The 17967-nt window shown below is 39.3% G+C and overlaps 2 protein-coding genes across 2 annotated transcripts; one reads left to right on the forward strand and one right to left on the reverse strand.

Annotated features, from left to right (window-relative positions):
- The first annotated feature begins 303 nt into the window (after window positions 1-303).
- LOC110043007 (progesterone-induced-blocking factor 1-like) lies at window positions 304-14551 on the forward strand. Its single transcript, XM_089272804.1, has 15 exons — window positions 304-1066; window positions 1975-2094; window positions 3339-3472; window positions 4472-4580; window positions 4952-5259; window positions 6169-6267; window positions 6748-6913; window positions 7423-7573; window positions 8579-8669; window positions 9264-9366; window positions 9824-9954; window positions 10503-10587; window positions 11698-11868; window positions 13468-13538; window positions 14272-14551. The coding sequence occupies exons 1-15, from the start codon at window positions 461-463 to the stop codon at window positions 14279-14281; spliced, it is 2355 nt and encodes a 784-aa protein (XP_089128930.1). The 5' UTR covers window positions 304-460; the 3' UTR covers window positions 14282-14551.
- On the reverse strand, window positions 14430-17943 carry LOC149103444 (putative bifunctional dTTP/UTP pyrophosphatase/methyltransferase protein). The gene is made up of 2 exons (XM_089272806.1): window positions 17107-17943; window positions 14430-14779 (listed from the first exon to the last, which is right to left on the reverse strand). Exons 1-2 carry the CDS (start codon window positions 17681-17683, stop codon window positions 14559-14561), a joined length of 798 nt encoding a protein of 265 aa, XP_089128932.1. The 5' UTR covers window positions 17684-17943; the 3' UTR covers window positions 14430-14558.
- Window positions 17944-17967: the final 24 nt, after the last annotated feature.

The following is a 17967-nucleotide window of genomic DNA, read 5'->3' on the forward strand; positions in this document are numbered from 1 at the left end:
TACACAGAAAAATACCCCGGCGTGGATTTGAACTCGAAACTTCCAGACCAGCTGAGCTAAGAGACCAGGTGCTGTGAGCAGGATGCTTGTTGGATAATTCTTCTTGTACGAGCAAGTTGAGAGCAGCTTTTGCTATTTCCTCCATTTTCATTCCAACCATAGTTATGTTACAACCTCGCACAGAAAACCAACATGTTCCCGCCATTTTTACGATTGTCCCGCGGAAATCTGGAATCAAGTCACAGTCACTAAATACGTGGTGTAACAATCATATAGTGTTATGTTGTTACTAAAGGACCTTTCCTGAAGATGGTTCAAAACCACTCAAAACACTACATGATCGTTACACCACGTAATTATGCCACAATTTACAAATGGCGGCTTGGGAAACGCTTGATGTTGCTCTTTTACCAAAACATCGTTGAATTATTGAAACTTAAAACTTCATGGTCCTTCTAAAATGTCACAAAGAGGAAGCAATAGTGCAAGGAGTTCTCATGCCAGCGACAATAATGGAGATAGCACCTTACGGACAGAAAATGACATTACTGAAGATTTGGAAAACACGACGGACGTTGAATCTTCAACTTTGTTGACAAGCTCGGCTCTTTCTTCCACGCAAGTCGACAGTGAAGTGGAAAACAAGATTACTAAACATGAAATCGAAAGAAAACAACTGCTGCATGATTTAGAACTTCTCCGTATCGAATTGAGTCAGAAAAACCTCATCATTGACAACATGAAAGTTGATCATATGAGCAAAGTGGACGAGTTAGAGGAACTCTTGGCCGATACGCGACACGATAAACAAATCCTTCAGGCGAGGCTCGAGTCGCAGCTTAAACTGCAACAGGAGGAATCTAAGAGTTCTCTTGAAAGAACGAGACAGGAAATGGCGAAAATCTTCAAACGACAACAACTACTGGAATTCGAAAACAAAAAGTTACAAGAAAAGGCAGTGGATTACAGAAGGGGCTTGAATGATCTAGAACAACTGTCTGATGAAAAGTACTTGGAACTGAAATCTACTGAGCCTGAACAACTCACCTTGAGAGAATTTGTGATGGTTAGTTTTTAAAGTAATCTCTGGAGCAGCAGGTGGGGTGTTGGGGGTGGGGAGAGGCAGTTGACCTTGTTCCCAGGGTCTCTCTTCTTTCTGTCCCCTCTGGGATGGTGGGAACGAGAGACCCTGGGAACGTAATGGGGTTGGGGATGAGGAGGGCATATGTGTGATAGAAACCTGGGATTAAATAAGGTGGGAACTGGTAAGTCTTCGAACATTCTCAAGTGATATATTAGTGAAATGGAAACCTAGCTTGTCTGTAAAGTTTGTACAGTCGAACCTTGATTATCTGTACCTCGATTATCTGGATTTCTCGATTATCTAGACCTTTTCTGTAGCCCCAATTTTGTCACGAATATTTATTAGTCATGATCAAGATCCGTAGCAATATTCTTTTTAAAACTATGGTTGAGTGATGATCTGCTGTTCAAAATATCTCACTTTTTAAACTGAATAAAACTGAAATTAGTGGAGATGCTTTCAGATGCTACTGAAAATAATGCCATCAGGAATAACCTCAGTCTTTAAGCTACAACTTCCAGTGGTTTAAGCCATTTCAGAAAGACATATTTACAGTGGTGTGAAGTTGTAATGCAAATTCAAAATTGTCTTTGTTTTGATAGTAGTTATATTTTGGCTAGTGTTAAGCTCTCTTTCAGCTGGTGAAAATAGCCAGCTCTTAGCTTTATCTCAAGACTTATTATGAGGGGGCTGTTTGTGACTGAATTTTTTGTGGAGCAGGGTGAGCTTGTGCTAGGAAGAGTAGATTGGGTTTGAATCTCGTTTTTTTTCAGGGAGGAAGGAAAATATTGAGAAGCTTGTTATAGGAAGCATTCCAATGCACAGAGTTAGTCTGACTAATCACAGAAGTTAAATCATGCAAATAATAACTCTGGGTTAATTTTTTTTAGATAAGAGTTTATGAAGCCAGTCATCCTCTGTTGCTGGAATGTACAAGCCTTCAACAGCAAGTGGAAACTTTGACTCATGAACTTCACACTAGAGAGGAAGAAGTTGCTTTTTACCGCAAGGTAATGTTGATAGGCAAAGTAAATCATTTATGACTACGTATTAACCGAGAATGAGGTCTTTTCAGGAAGATCTCAAACCGGTTCCCATTAAGACCGAACATTCAAGGTTAACAAGTTGTTAATTATGTGGCTTTTTGTCCATTCAACAACATTTTCAACCCTTCCTCATAGCAAGCTCCAGAATGTTTTCTGTCTTGCAAAATCAACTTCTGTTATGGCGGGACGATTTCCAAGGAGATGAATCGTTTGATTTGAGTCAAATCAAGTCAATTAGAGAATGTTTTCAACCCTCTCTTGTAGCCACTACCAAGGAGACAAGTCATTCAATTCGAGTTGAATCGAGTCAATTCAACAACATTTTCAACACTCCCTAGAAGCAAGCTGTCTTGCATTCTGACTTCTGAAAGTGAAGAATGATCATCGCAGTTAATTTTCCAATTTAAGCAATTGGAAAGAAGAAGCCTGAAAAATCCCATTGAAGCCCTGATTTTTTCAGGCTTCTTCTTTCCAATTGCTTAAATTGGAAAATTAACTGCGATGATCATTCTTCACTTTCATCTACTACCGCATTTCATATATGAATTATTTCATATAAATTTCACATCAATTCTGACTTCTGGTATGAGATTTCCACCTCAAGCAGGACATGTTGTTTAGATTTCCGGTATCACAAGATGACTTAACCTTGAACTGGAGCAGGAATGGTACCGTGGAGAGAGCGCTCGCCTCCCACCAGTGTGACCTGGGTTTGATTGCGACCTGTTGTCATATGTGGGTTGAGTTTGTTGTTGGTTCTGGCCTTGCTCTGAGGGTTTTACTCCGGGTACTCCAGTTTTCTTCTTGCCTGAAAAAGCAACAGTTCCAAATTCCAATTCAGTCAGGATATAGGACTCGTATGAAAACCAGTTAGGGCAGATGTGGCTTCCTCTCCAAATCTTATGATTTATTTTTATTTCTATTGACTTCTTGTTAGTTGAATAATCAACTAACATAGATGAATCAACTCAATTTTGATGTATTGGACATGACTGATATGCTAGTCTAGTACCAACCATTTTCATGTCCTGTTGTGTATGACATTACAACTGCTCAATAATATCAGCTTAATTGAAGAAAGAATTTTCATTTGAAAAATGATAGTAATCTAAATATGACTAGACCATGAAATGTATAAGTAGAAACTGCAATAGTGGATTTCGTGGAATTAACAAAAAAAACTTTTATTGTCAAAATTTCAAATATAGGAGGCAGAGGATGAACGCATGGGACGTGCAGAGATGGAACACAGAGTACAAAGGTTGTCTCTTCAGCTGGAGAAGTTAAAATCTCAAGTCAATCAAGGGGATTATAAGATCACAAACTTTGATCAAGTCAGAAGGTGAAGATAGTGAAAACATGTTGCATTCCTTGCTCTTAGGTGATGTAATACATGTGACTGGGTTCAGTCAACATATCATATTTGCATTCTTCATTTGGACGACCTTTATTTTATCCCTTGCAAAATAAATCCCATAAAAACAAGAGATGCCCATCTCCTTTCAAAATACTGATATTACTAGACACTCTGCATGCTTAAAATGATATATTCCATGTGGACGCATGAAACGATTAAACTGCACAAACTTGAATATGTGTACTTGTAATTCATTGTTTGTACAATGGTACGACTTTTACAATCTTGTACGGTTTTGAAAACTAAAAAAAAGGAAAATTACCTTGCTACAAATACAGGAAAAAGACTAGACAGGCAAGAAAAGAAACCAAAACTTATGTTTGCGTCCTTATAATGTTGACAGTAACAGTATATAGGGATTGAAAACGATTCCCTCTTAAACGAATCACCATGAACACTACTTCGATTGAGCACATGCTTTTTTGACTCGCAACGCATCTAGGGATCGTAACTAAAGAGTGTGTGACATCACGCGTAATGGCAGTAACACTCCAGGTGGCACTTTGGGCGAGTTGAAGTCGCTGTGTGCTACCCCAAAGGTAAAAGGTAAAGTCTGCATACGAGCCAGGCTGGTGCTTTTCTCCGGTTTTTGTTAGTAGTACGAAGTGACTAGGGCTATTTCTAAATCCCCTTCTGGATGGAATGCTAGTCCGTCGCAGGGTTACCCACAGCATTAAATTCGCCGGTACCCATTTGTGCTTCCCCAAATCTTAGTGACTTTTCTTCATCTTCCAACTAAAAAAATATTTAAATGTTACTGGCCTATCTTTTGGGCAAGTGGTGGATAAGATGTATTAGTCCAACAGAGAAATCCAACACTGCCACACAATCAGACAGGTCTTTCTTTACACACTGTGCAGGGATCTGAAAACTTGGTGTATATTAGTCTTCTTATTTTGCTTTCATTTATTATTTTGTTTGCAGTGAGCGGGATACTTTGGATAGAGACATCATGGAGTTAAAGAAGGGTAATACACTGTTAGAGGCTGCATTGAAGTCGAAGTCAGACAACTTACTTGAAGTACAAAAACAGGTATGCTGGCTGATCTGAAAAATACCTTAAAGCATATTGCAGTCTACAGTCTTTAGTTTACACTGCAAGCTGTAGACTGAAATTAGTTTCTGGCTTAACTTCTAGTTTTTGGTCAAAAGGTTTTATTGCAGCCAGACCAGTCACAGTCAAACACTATCATCTATGCAAGTCATATCAAAATCTAATCAGATCTGCTTGGTCCAGACTTTTCTGCACCAGCAGGCATGATGGTTTTGTTCACTCCTCTCCATCTCCTCAGGCTAATGATGTAGAAAAAATTGTCAGAATTAACACGGCAAAATTGTTAATTCATTTGGTACTTCTGGAGTCAATTACTTATTAAAACTTATCTCCTTTCTCACTATGCTAAGTTACAGGTCAGTAAGCAGACTGTTGCCTTGCTGAAACAAGACAAGGACTACATGAACAGACAGCTGCAGGAGCTGAGAGGCCGCTGTACTTTAGCTGAGGAACGACTAGAGCAGACATCAAAACAACTTGAAGAGACCAAGCAGGCTAGAGAGGAGTTGTATGAGAAGTACGTCAGTGTCCGAGAACAATATAAATCAGAGTATGAGGTGAGACTGAAGACTGAATTGGATGACATCAAAGGAAAGACTTCCATGGAACTGGACAAGATAAGAAGTGACACTAAAGATATGTTTGAGAGAGAAAACAGGCTAGTATTTAATATCAGGAAAACTTAATTTTTAGGTGTGTTCTGATATCATACATGTAGCTTATGAACTTGTTAAATGGAATGTTTCACCAGTAAATTTAAATTTAGATAACTTTGGCTTGTGACTTTCAGTTCAACCTTGCCATTAGATTAGCAAATATTGTTGGGGGCAACCTGACAGAGTGTCAATGGCAAGAGGGGGTGAGGGGGAGGGAACCTGAAATGGAAGTCTGTCTAGCATCCTTGCTTCATGCTAAATTGAAAACCAGAGTTATGTCCAACTGATTTATTAGGTTTAATTGGTACTACAATAATGGCATCAAACAAATGCCCAATCTTGGTGAATGGGTTATGGCCTTTTTCTTAATGCAGAAGGTTACCATAGCAACAGTGCATACCATCAATGCACCCTTTATTTTAGCTTTATGGGCTTATAACTTAGACACAAGTCTGGTGACCCCCATTCTTTACAAATGAACTATGATCAGTATTTTAAACACAAAATAATGTGCAACTTTTTGCCAAATTTAGAAAAAATTATTCTTGTGGCTGTGAAACTGTGTCCAGAAATGTTTTTAAACTTGATAAATAGTTGAATGTTGATATGTTGAAAACAGTTCAATAAAACAAAATGGAGGTCACTAGTCTTGTTTATTTGTTGTAAGCCCTCAAAGCTGAATTTAAGAGTATTTTCATCATCTTATCCCATCAAAATAACTTGTAATGTCAAGAAAATGGCTACAGCTCTACATCTTGCTCTTCAATGGTTGGACATGTTTTTTGATGTATTTGCTGTTAGTAGTTTGTTAACTGACAAAGGGTGGCTGTATTAATTTGTCACAGTAGAAGTGCTGAAACATACTTTAAATTGTTGCAAGCCACCTTGAAAGGCTTTACCCCTTACTGTAGGAATCTTCGAGAAGCAAGAGATAATGCATTGGAGGAAAAAGAACGAGCATTTGCCAGTGAGAAGGAAACTGCCTCAAAATATGATCTCTTGCAATCAGAGTAAGAAAATATTTCTGTAAAAAAAATATTAACACTTTAGAGTATATATATTTTTATCGATTACTGTGTGGTGTTTCTTTGTCCTTGGAGAAAAAGGGTGGTTAACCTTCTGATGGGGATTCCCCTTGGCATTCCCTCCTAAAGTGCATAATGTTCACTACAGATTTCTTGCAAAATACTATGTGACTAGATGAATGTTAATGTTGCAAGTGGAGTAATCCATGTTTATGATGTCATTGTGGGAGGCACAGTGACCTAATGGCTAGCTCACTGACCACTGGATCAAGAGGTCTGGGTTTGAGCCCTAGCCAAAGTCTTTGTGTTGTGTTCTAGGGTAAGACACTTTACTCTCACAGTGCCTCTCGCCTCTCTACCTTTTGTCCTTTTTATGAAGTGTTCACTGATCACAGAGAATTGCCATGATTTTGGCATGCTCTTTTAAGGAAACAGGAAGTAATGTTTATCTTGTGTCTTCCAAAGGTATCATCAATTACAACTGACTGCTGACAGCAGGCAGTCCGATTTGCAGAAAGAGATCAGCGTCAAACAGTTTGAGTTGGAGAGACTGCAGATGATCCTTGATGAAACAACAAATAATCTTCGTCAGGCAAAACTAGAGGCTGAGAAGTACCAGAGCAAAAGTGAGGTATGACTAGCAATGCCAGAACTGATTTTTGATGACTAAGAATGTAGTTGGCCTTGTGAACTGGATTTGGAAAGGAGCTATGGAGTAGAGATATGTTATTATTCAGAGCTGTGCTTGTCTTAGTGCAGTTACCCTGACATGCAGTTAGACAGGAGCACTGATACTTTGTAGGGCTGCTCAGAAGTGAAATCTAATGAAAAATGTAGTGAAAAACGTATTTTAACTGGAGAGAAAAATATTTCAAATGTGCTACACTTAAAAAAAATAACTGAAATACAGTCGAACCCCTATTAAGTGACCACCTGTTAAATGGCTACCCCTATCAGGCGACCAGTAATCAAAGTCCTGATGAGGACTTTTCTATTGTTTTTACCTCTATTAGGTAGCCAGCCCCCTTTAAGCGGCCACTATCCATTTTCCTGAGCGTGGCCATCTGATAGGGGTTGAACTGTATTTTCTTTTTGGGAATGATTACTCTTACTAAATGATTCATAATTTTTTTTCTCAAGATTTTAAATAAAGAATACTACAGTTTGCAAAACTTCTCAGAAAAGCAGCTTGTGGAACTGGAGTCAAAGTGTAAGGAGCAGGGAGACAAGCTGGCTGTTTATGAGAAACTTGAGCAGGAGCTCGACGATGTTATCATGCAGGCTGCAGAGAGTAAGGATTATGACTTCTTTTTATTAATTGGTTCATTAAAATAGTTTTTTTAAAACATGTTAAACGGCGAGGAGGTGATAGGTTGTGTAACTTTTTTTATGGTATTGAGACTCGAGTGGGGAAGTGCTAACCCCTTGAATTCCCCCCACATGCCGTGAACTTTGGTGTTAAAATACTGAGATGTCTGAAATCAGATGTTGTGGCTCATACCCTAACGTTTTTGGTGGGGGTGTGCAACCTGAACCTTTAAACCTGCACCCTCAGACCTAAATCTATGATTTTCCATCGCCTATTTCGGACCTAACCCAAAAATTGAGAAAATTAAAGTCAAAATAAAGTAGCACTGTGTATATTGAATAAAATACTAACTGAAGAAATTACATTTTTAGCCAATTAATTCATGTTGTCAAATTGCTCGACTAATAAAGTCATTGAGACAAGAAATAGCTGTTAATCTGTTAGGTAAAGCATTCCAGAACTTAGCCGCTGTATAAGTAAAGGTATTCAAGCCATACATGTAAGTGGTAGTGCAAGGTTTAAGAAGGGTGAGAATATCAGCTGCTCTCAAAATAGTCCACAGATCTGAGAGAAAACAATTCTCTGAGATACTGTGGATACTGTGTACATGGCTCTAATATATGACTGCAGCCAACTGGTCTGAAATGGCTTCCATTAGGATAAACATTTGAGAAGGGCTGTAAATATGCTAATGTTGGTTTTGAAAAAAATAGTTTCTTGGAAACAAAATACCCAATGCCAAGCCAGAGTGAAAATCATATCCTATTTCAGACCAAAATGGTTAAAATCTATTCCCTTTTTCAGAGCAAAATCATTCAAAAACCACACCTTTTAGGTCCACACATACCTATGAAGCCCATATTAGGGAGTGCCCTCTGGAGGGAGGGGTTCATACATTGCAGAGCTCCTCAAGTGAAACATCATCAATGGAGTTTCCTTCGTTACCAGACCTTGTTAATTGTTAATAAATGTACATTTGATTTTCAGTTGAGAATGAATCAGATGCTGAGCGTGTCTTGTTCTCTTATGGTTATGGTGCAAATGTGCCAAGCACAGCCAAGAGGAGAATGCAGCAGAGGTACATGCACATTCGCATAGACTTTACTCTAATTAAAATGTAAATAACATTGTTTTTACTAATTAAAATAATTGTCAAACTGAACACATAAACCCACTTCATAAACAAACAGTCGAGGCTCCATTGCTCAATTATGATCTGCTATATTTTGTCAAGTGAGTGGTCAAGAATGTACCTGGCTGCCTATTTGACTAAATGAGTTACTGTGTGGCTAAATGACTGATATGATCTGAGTGATAATGGCCTGACTGACTGTTTGTCTGTCTGCCTGCTTAACTAACTGACTGACTGACTAACTGACTGACTGACTGACTGACTGACTGGCCAACTGACTGAAGGACTGACTTACCAACTGACTGACTGAATGAATGAATGACTGTCTGCCTGTATGGTTGATGGATTGTCTGACTAACTGATTAAATGAATGAATGACTAACTGACTCCCTGACTTGTTACATGTGTATATTGCTCTTCTTAGTGTTAAAACTGTATTGTATAAAGTACTGACCTGCCCAATACCTCTTATTGCTGTCTAATATTACTGTCTAATATCAAGTTATTGGTTTCTCTGTTTGACTGATTTTATTTTTGTAGTGTTCACTTGGCACGCAGAGTACTTCAGTTGGAAAGGGCGAACACGTCACTTAGAAATGATATGGAAAGAGAAAAGAAAAAGAAAGACTTACTTGGAAAAGAGGTGACCACACAGGATCTAAATGTAGCTACTTGGTTCATCTGCTGTTGTCTATAGTATTGCTTGAACCAATAAAGCATTCCAGAACTTAGCTGCTGTATAAGTAAAGGAATTCAAGCCATACATGTTAGTGGTAGTGCAAGGTTTAAGAAGGGTGAGAATATCAGCTGCTCTCAAAATAGTCCACAGATCTGAGAGAAAACAATTCTCTGAGATACTGTGGATACTGTGTGCATGGCTTTAATATATGACTGGAGCTAACTGGTCTGAAATGGCCTCCATTAGCATAAACATTTGAGAAGGGCTGTAAATATGCTAATGTTGGTGTTGAAAAAAATAGTTTCTTGGAAACAAAATACCCAATGCCAAGCCAGAGATGACCACACAAGATCTAAATGTAGCTACTTGGTTCATCTGCTGTTGTCTATAGTATTGATTGAGCCAATATTCCTTCTTGCAGCTTTCCAAGGCCACGTCACTGTTAAATGAAGCTCAACAGCCATACAACTACCTGATTGAGAGTATAAGAGCAAGGGATACACAGAATCAGAGTCTTAATGAACAGCTAGCATTAATGGAGGAGGAGACAAGGTCAATAATAATATTACATGCAACATCTAACCTCTCCTTGCTGAACAACATAAATACTATCTGGACACGTTGCAAAATTCTCGGAACTTGTTTTAAAACTTGGCACTATTATTAATAGTTCAAATTACAGAAGCACTGTCCAGAAATGAAAGTATAATAATAATTATTTTTTCCCTTAACGGTACCTCTGTAATTTGAATTTTCTCAAACATTTTCCCAAGAAAGTTCACCTGCCTATCAGGCAAGTGACAGACAGACTCTACTAGCCTGACTGGGAAATCCACCAGTCCCGGGCTATTGGACAGGACTTTCTTTTTGCGCACTGCACTAAAAGGACAAAAGCGGACATATCTTGTGTTTTGTTATGAAACATTTTCCCTGGAACTGTTAATTGAGCAAACGGATATACTCGTGAGCACAAGCAATTGAAGTCAAAAATTCTCTAGACAGTGTAGCACCTCTGTAAATATCAAAATTACTTCAGAACTGCCTTAAATTAAATTCTTTACTGCCTAAGAAGAGAACCTGGATGAAACATTTTTTCACAGGAAGTTGAAAGCAGAAAAAGAGGACCTTATAAAGTCTCGCAATCAGTTGTCTTCAGACTTGGAAAGACTTCTAAACCAACGAGAGGTACTGATAACACATGAATAAAGTTAAAAGAGCATCTTACATCCACATGAATTGAGTCGGTAAAAATCTTAAGACACGCACAAAATAATGCATCTAAAAATCTAAAACAATAAAATAAAACAGAAAAAGAGTCTAGAGAATTTGAGGTTGCCTTCTCCTTTGGGAGGCAGTTCCAGTCAGCTATAGTTCTCGGAAAATATCACCACTCGTGTATATGGTTTGCTTTCACGTGGAAACCAGAAGGCAAAAGGAACGTGGCCGACTACAGTAGACATGGAGGAAGACGGTACAAAGGGAGCTTTGATAAGAACATGTGAAAAGCATAGTTAATAGAAGGCACTGGTTATGAAGCCCGGCGAACATCAAAGGAGCAAACAAAGATGCCAAGATTTAGGTTGGAAGGTCCATGACCATGCACAATCTTTTGTTTTGCGCTCATACACTTTACATGAGTTACGTAACCAAAGTGTTTCTATTGGTTAGTTCCTCGGTCATTAGCAAAGAACTATTGTGTTTTGTGCATGGTCCAGGCCAAAAAAGAGAACAAAAACATACAACAATGAACTTTGCTGAGTTTCTTATTCATTCCCCTAGAGCTATTAACTGTGGGCAGAGGCAGTATCTGCTACAGATGACAGGGTCAGCCTGGAGGTAGAGCGCCTACAGCCCAATTTTAAACTAGGAGAATGGGTGATGTTATATATCAAACACGAAAGACCGTGTTTGACCACATTTCCAAACACTGAGAAGAGCGTTGAAAATACGACGCGTAGCAGGGTATTCTTGATGAACTTCAAGGTGTTTGGAAATGTCGTCAAACACTGTCTTGAGTGTTTGATGCATCTTCTCAATCGAAAATAAAACTAAGGAGGAAATGGAGAAATGAAATTGTAAAAATCTATGTTAATTAAGATCAGATATCCAAACACTGCTATGGTCACGATTTCCTTTGTTAAAACTCTATGAATTATTAAAGCAGTCATGGTACTTTGAGTTATTTTGGTCACATACAAAATCACAAAAATACTTTACAAAATGTGAAATAACTGTCTGAAGAAACCTGTACTTCGTTGTAATGTGAAATTAATGGCTGATTTCTCTGTTTTGCAGGAGATGGCTGTGATGAAACAAGCAATTCTTGGTTTGCACTCATCAAGAGGCTCAAAATCACAAGTTACAAGGACTTCCACGGGTGTCCATGGCCCTGAATCACATCTTAGAACTTCTGCAGCCCAAGATACCTCAAGCCACGTAACTCATCGACCCAGACCAACTATGTTTGTAAGTTGATGACATGACAGTCATGCACATGGACGTTTTGTTGCCACAATATATTACTGGTTTTATTGCAGCGTATGGAAATCTGGAATAGTAAGGAATCTTATGACTAATTTTCCACACTAGGGAGCAGTATGAAAATGTTAATGGCAAAGTCTGGAAATTTGCTGAAGTCGCTGCTGTTGTGAGATGATTCAAGTTGTTATTTCTAAATGCATTTCCAAGTGTGTGTCTTCTAGCCAAATGCAATATTGTTATCGCCCAGTATATTAGGCACACAACAGTGCAGAGAGCTATGTAGAGTGATGTAGAGTCAACTCTCGCCTTGCAAACACCCGGCTATTAGGGACAGAAGCTACATCCTGGGCCAAAACTACAAACAAAGGGACATGTTTAAAACAGGAAATGGTGAAATAACAAAATGGCACTACCGTTAGCCTAAATATCATTATCTTGAAGGTGGTTAGCTCTCAATAATTTTATGGTTCATCTTATGCCAAATTGTCAAGTGCTATTCCGTCATTTCGCCATTTCATATTTTAAACACGCCCCAAAGAAATGAATGGAAACAACTCCTGTTATTACTGACTCTCGCTATTACGGAATTAGAGACACTTCCTGTGGTCCCAGAGTAACAATTTTATTGTTCTTCTCTCGTTATGACAGACAACTTGGACACATTGAGTGGCCCAATTATTCGGCAGTCTTGGGATGTTTACTATATTAGAGGATTATGTGTCAGAGTAGATGTCTGCAAATTAACATAAACTGGAAATCTTAAAAGAGTATAGCAATACATGTTACATGTGACACTTTACAACCAAAAATTGGGTCATTTTCATCAGATCCCACTATTGCGGTCTCTCTCGATTAGACACCAAATTACGGTCTAAAGGATGTGTGCGATAATAATTAGAATTGACTGTAGTGGTAGCCGTTTCAACACATTTCAGGACCTTGAGTTGATTTCATTCGTTAGGAAGAGTCTGGAATAGTAATTGAAATGAATTAGATGATGCCTGAAAAAACTGTTGGATTTTTCTGCGATCTACCCTTGAACCGAAGTTATATTCGAGCCATTGGCTGTGGTTATTGATCACAGGGGCAGTTTGATTGTCGTAAGCCTTGCAATAAAGGGGTCAATAAATAGAGCAGTTTTCAATTGAGTGCAGAAAGTGATCAGGCAATTGCTTTGGTTTTGGTTTTGGTTTCACTATGGTTTGAGATTGGCTGAGTAGTCTAATTGGTAAGTAATTGGTTTGGTTTTGGTTTTGGTTTCACTATGGTTTGAGATTGGCTGAGTGGTCTAATTAGTAGGTAATTGGTTTGGTTTTGGTTTTACGACACTCAATTGAAAACCGCTCTAAATAAATAAACAAACAAATCAATCAATCAATCAATCAATCAATCAATCAATCAATCAATCAATAATTACCTTTTTCAGCTTAAAACTCACTTGCATTTCCTTCATCCCCAACCATGAAGAATTCAAAAGCTAAATCAAACATTGACCTTTTCTTGTCCTTTTTTTTTTTTCATTTTTATGGACTGCTCCCAGAGCTAGCCATATTGATATAATAAGTTGAATATTTTTTCTTGCAGACAAAGTCTGATCCTCCAACATGGTACAGAAAGTTAAAGAGTCAGAACTTAACTGGAAGAACAATGCACGGGTGAGGACATGGGCCTCTCTTTCAATAGTTGTCACTATTGTCATAACAATAGAGTCAAGCCTTTATTAAGCGGCACCGTATTAATCGGTCATCCTCTATTAAGCGATCAGGTTTCAAAGTCCCGAAAATATCTTCCCCAATAACTATAATTTAGAGCTCTATTTTAAAAGCGGTCACTTCTATTAAGCGGTCGCGGTCAACATTTGCGAAGTCTCAACGGGACTTTTTCTATCGTCTTGACCTGTATTTAACGGTCACACGGTGTCAATTACTTGTTCATACAGTTTCAAATAATGTAACACACGAGGTACAAGGAATGATTTCCTTGTTAATTTTCGCAAATCATTGAAACGTCAGAAAAGAATGTGTCTAATTTGAGGCCAAATGTCTTTTCAGCACTGGAGGTCGAATTTTGTACTATCACTAGTTTCCAGGCCATGGTCATTGCAATGTTTTCTTGGCTGTCTTGGGCTAGACACCTAACTCACACAGTGCCTCTCTCCACCCAGGTTTGAAGGGTTGGGACTTCATACCAAAATTTGGTCTTGTTTTAAATTTGTACAGCTTCAGTGAACATGATTGAAAAGTAGATCACATGCTTGAAAGACACCCTTTGCGTTTTGAAAATACAATGTACCAAGTGTTATATTGTGATTGCCGGTATTAATTTTCATTTCTTTTTAAGTTAACAGTTAACTTAAAACAACTAAATAATTCATTCTTTTTGTTGCAGGTCAACATGACAATAAATAAAATTTACTTGTGAATCGTCGCTGACTGTATAGGTCTGTATATACACCAGGACAAATAATTTAAGTCTGACTTTTTACAGGTCTCAGGCTACAACGGCCTTATATTTCAGGGTACAGGCAAAACTTGTAATTACGTTAGAGATGTAACTGTACATTTTTATTCGTACATTTTAAAGAGTGTTTTAGAATGTGTTTCTCTTTGCTGTGTAGATATGTTGCTATGGTTAACTCTTGTCTAATAAAGGCCAGTGTAAATTCCTACCACTTTTTAAACCTTCCTACATAAAATGGCATCTAATCCTAAAGTGGACTCAAGTTGTTTTGCTTGAAAACCGACAAATCCATGTTTTTCCAATAGCTGCTTGTATTCCATCACTGTCCTTTCCTTGCCCTCAGTTATCACAAGCATGTTGAGGGACAGTAAAAGAGCATCTTTAGGCCCACTTTTGTCTTCGTTCAACAGCCTTTCACCAATAAGAAGGCCGCCACCTATTGTAACAAGAACAAAAACAAAATAAACTGATTAAGTTGGAGCTCAAAAGCAGTCTTCTGCCACAGGTTAACTAAGGTTTTTCTCAAATGGATGAGATTCTACACTATCATGGAAAATATGTTAAGAAAAACCATCAGAGACAATATGCTATAGGCTGGTAACTTCAAGACAACTTCAATGAACTTAATGTAACAGGACTTTGGGGGAATTTTACTCGATAATTTGGCGGGGGGAGGGGGTAACCTCAGGCCTTTCTCTATCGTTATAGGCTAGGGTCAGTAGCCAATTGACCTTAGAAAGAGATGCCTCGGGGCGTAGATCTTCACATGCTCCTCTGAAAATTTGAATTAAACCCCTAGAGGAGACCGATCTAGTCGTGGCTCAGTGACGCACTTGTGTTATGTCTGTGCGTAGTTATTGAAATCTTGACGTTATAGATAGGCTGTACCATTTCTGAATGTAGTATTTCCGTTGCGAGACCTACAGCCGACCCCTGAAGCGCAAGAGTTGGAGAGATATAAAGAGCGAATAGTCGACTTTTTTGCTCTCGCTCCAATTTGCGCGCGGCCAGAATGCGGAAAAAGCTCTTCGCTCCTGCGTAGGCTAGGTGGTTAGTGAAGGGGTTAGTGACTAAATAGCCTAAATTCTAAAAGTGAGCAACTTCTGATTTTTCCTTTGAACGTCAATACAATGTCAAGCCGAGAGGTGATTAGAAAGGATGATGGCCTGCGAAACAGACGAAATAGAATGTATACAAGCGATGATGCAGGAAAGAGGATACAACGTATCTGTTGAAGAGACGGGACGCATAAATACTATGATGCGCCTCAGGCGTCGTTCACACTACGCCGGAGAAATTTAAAAACGTAGCAGTCTATTTCTACGGTTAGGCCTACCGTCCACACTAATCCGACACGAAAACGGAGCTTTTCGAAAACGTCATTCAAGCCGGAAAAATGGAAAACGCAGGCTTTTCGTTTTCGTGTAGACGGAAAACATTTTGAAACTAACAGTTCGTCGTTGCCTAGAGTGTGATCTGGTCAGTGATCTGTCAATGGGCTGCTGAATCACTGTGGCTTTCTGTCAGACTGGTTTGTTGGGATCCAGTTGAACGCGAACACTCTGGTATTGCTTTAGATCTTGAAGCTGCTTGGCTCTCTGATTGTAGTAATCAGCTGGCGTCTGTTGCTGTGCTATATGCGCTTCTCTGCTCTCCTCCAGATTAGGATGTAGATATTGATGAATGAGCAGGGGTGAGTAACTCGATCTGCTGGACTTAGTTGACCCGGTATTATTGGTGTGGATCTGTAGATCAGCATTGAAAGATGTGGATCAGACCTTGACTCTTCTGCCTTTTCCATGATGTTCTTTGCCGTTTTGACCATGGCTTCGATGAAACCATTCGATTGAGGGTACCTATAGGGCTTGAGTGCTGCACCTGGAACCTGTACTGAACAGCAAATGCTCTGAACTCTCCGGATACAAATTGAGTTCCTTGATCTGTGTGCGCTACTGCTGGAATCCCATATTCTGCAAATATTTTCTTTAAGAGACCAAACACGTGACTTGACTGTTATTTAGACTGTTTCTTCAAATCTAAAATGACTAGTGATTGTTGCATTTTCAAATTTCTCCGGTGTAGTGTGGACGAGAAACATTTGATTCGGTAGTGAAAACGCCGTTTTCAAATTTCTCTGGCGTAGTGTGGATGGGGCTTTAAACTAACGGATCGAATTGAGGGTTATTTCGGAGTAAGGGTCTGATTACATGAGCCGGGCTGGTGTCAGTTTGCCGGGATCTCGGCACGTTTGTTAAACGCAACAAAAATCAACTTCGCGATTAAATGACAACCGGACCAACCCGGTTAGCAGAGATCCCGGTATCGCGGTGCCGGGATCCCGACTAACCGGGCTGAGATTTTTCCATGTAATCGCGTTTGCCGGGTCAGCCCGGCTCATTAAGCCAGCAAGAGTACAGAAAATCAAAACTCGAAAAAAATCAGACTCGATCCGGTCTCCCGCGGTTCATCGCATCAGCCATCAACCGGGCTGGCTCGCCTCATGTAATACCGGGCTGAAAGTCATCTCGGCACACCGAAGCAGCCCGGCTAGCCGGCTCAGCTCGGCTCATGTAATCAGGCCCTAAGAGAGAATTTTAGGGCCTGTACAATACCTGCACGTGTTTATGCAATTTATGAAAATTTCTAAAAAAGAAAAAGAAAAAAGAACAAAAAACAAACAAAACAAAAAAAATATCTGTCAATTTGAAGATGGAGTCTCGGTAGAGAGGTATAAATGCGTATTACCAAACAGTGATTACTTACCCCCTAAGTCACAACAGCAATGAAACTCGCCCAAGTCAAATGCTGTTACCACAGCGTGAGTGGAAAGGCGAGACGTGGAATGTAAACCTCCAAGAAATCGTAACCGGTCTTCTTCGGTGTTGTAAGCGGCTTTCCACAAATCTTCTGATGATTGGCCAAAAGTATTCATCCACTGATTTGATCCTTCGCGAACTGCACTTTCTAAATTACCGAAAAGATGGTACAACAGTTTATTTGAGTGTTTGATGTAACCATCAACGGAATTGGGACTTGACTTGGTCAGAAACTCCTTAGCCATTTCGGTATTGGAATACAGCCACGATTCGCCTTGTTTGGTCTTTTCTAACAACTCTAGAGCAGCCAGAGTGTCCATTAAACGTGTTGTAGCATCCACATTGGCATTCATCTTTGAAGATATTTCATTAGCTGACTGTGGAGCACTAGACTCGTTTAATAAATCGAAAATACCGAGATCACATGCTGCGAACAGCGCTTTGGATTCACGAAAAGCGTAAATCAGTTCTTGAAGTTTAGTAGGGATTGCTGGAGGAACTACGATCTCTTTTCTACCTTCCATATAGCCAGTTCCTTTGGTCTCGTCAATAGGCGTTTAATACAGGCTCACGATACACGTTAGCTGCCACGCTGGCACAACTTGAGACAAAAGCTAAGGTAACCGGGCCTATGCCGATTTTCTTAGCGCATGTAAATAGGGTGTCAAAGACCTAAGACCCACTCTGAATCTCAAAGACCTGACACTTCCGAATCTCAAAAACAGAGATCTGTGGCCTCCCTCTGATTCTCAAAGCCTAAACTTTAACGCCTGAATGAACAAGATACACATGCAGAAAGGGGACGAAT

This window comes from Orbicella faveolata, unplaced genomic scaffold (assembly GCF_042242905.1).
Source record: "Orbicella faveolata isolate gen_17 unplaced genomic scaffold, um_ofav_v1 contig_35, whole genome shotgun sequence".
Classification (NCBI taxonomy): Eukaryota; Metazoa; Cnidaria; class Anthozoa; order Scleractinia; family Merulinidae; genus Orbicella; species Orbicella faveolata.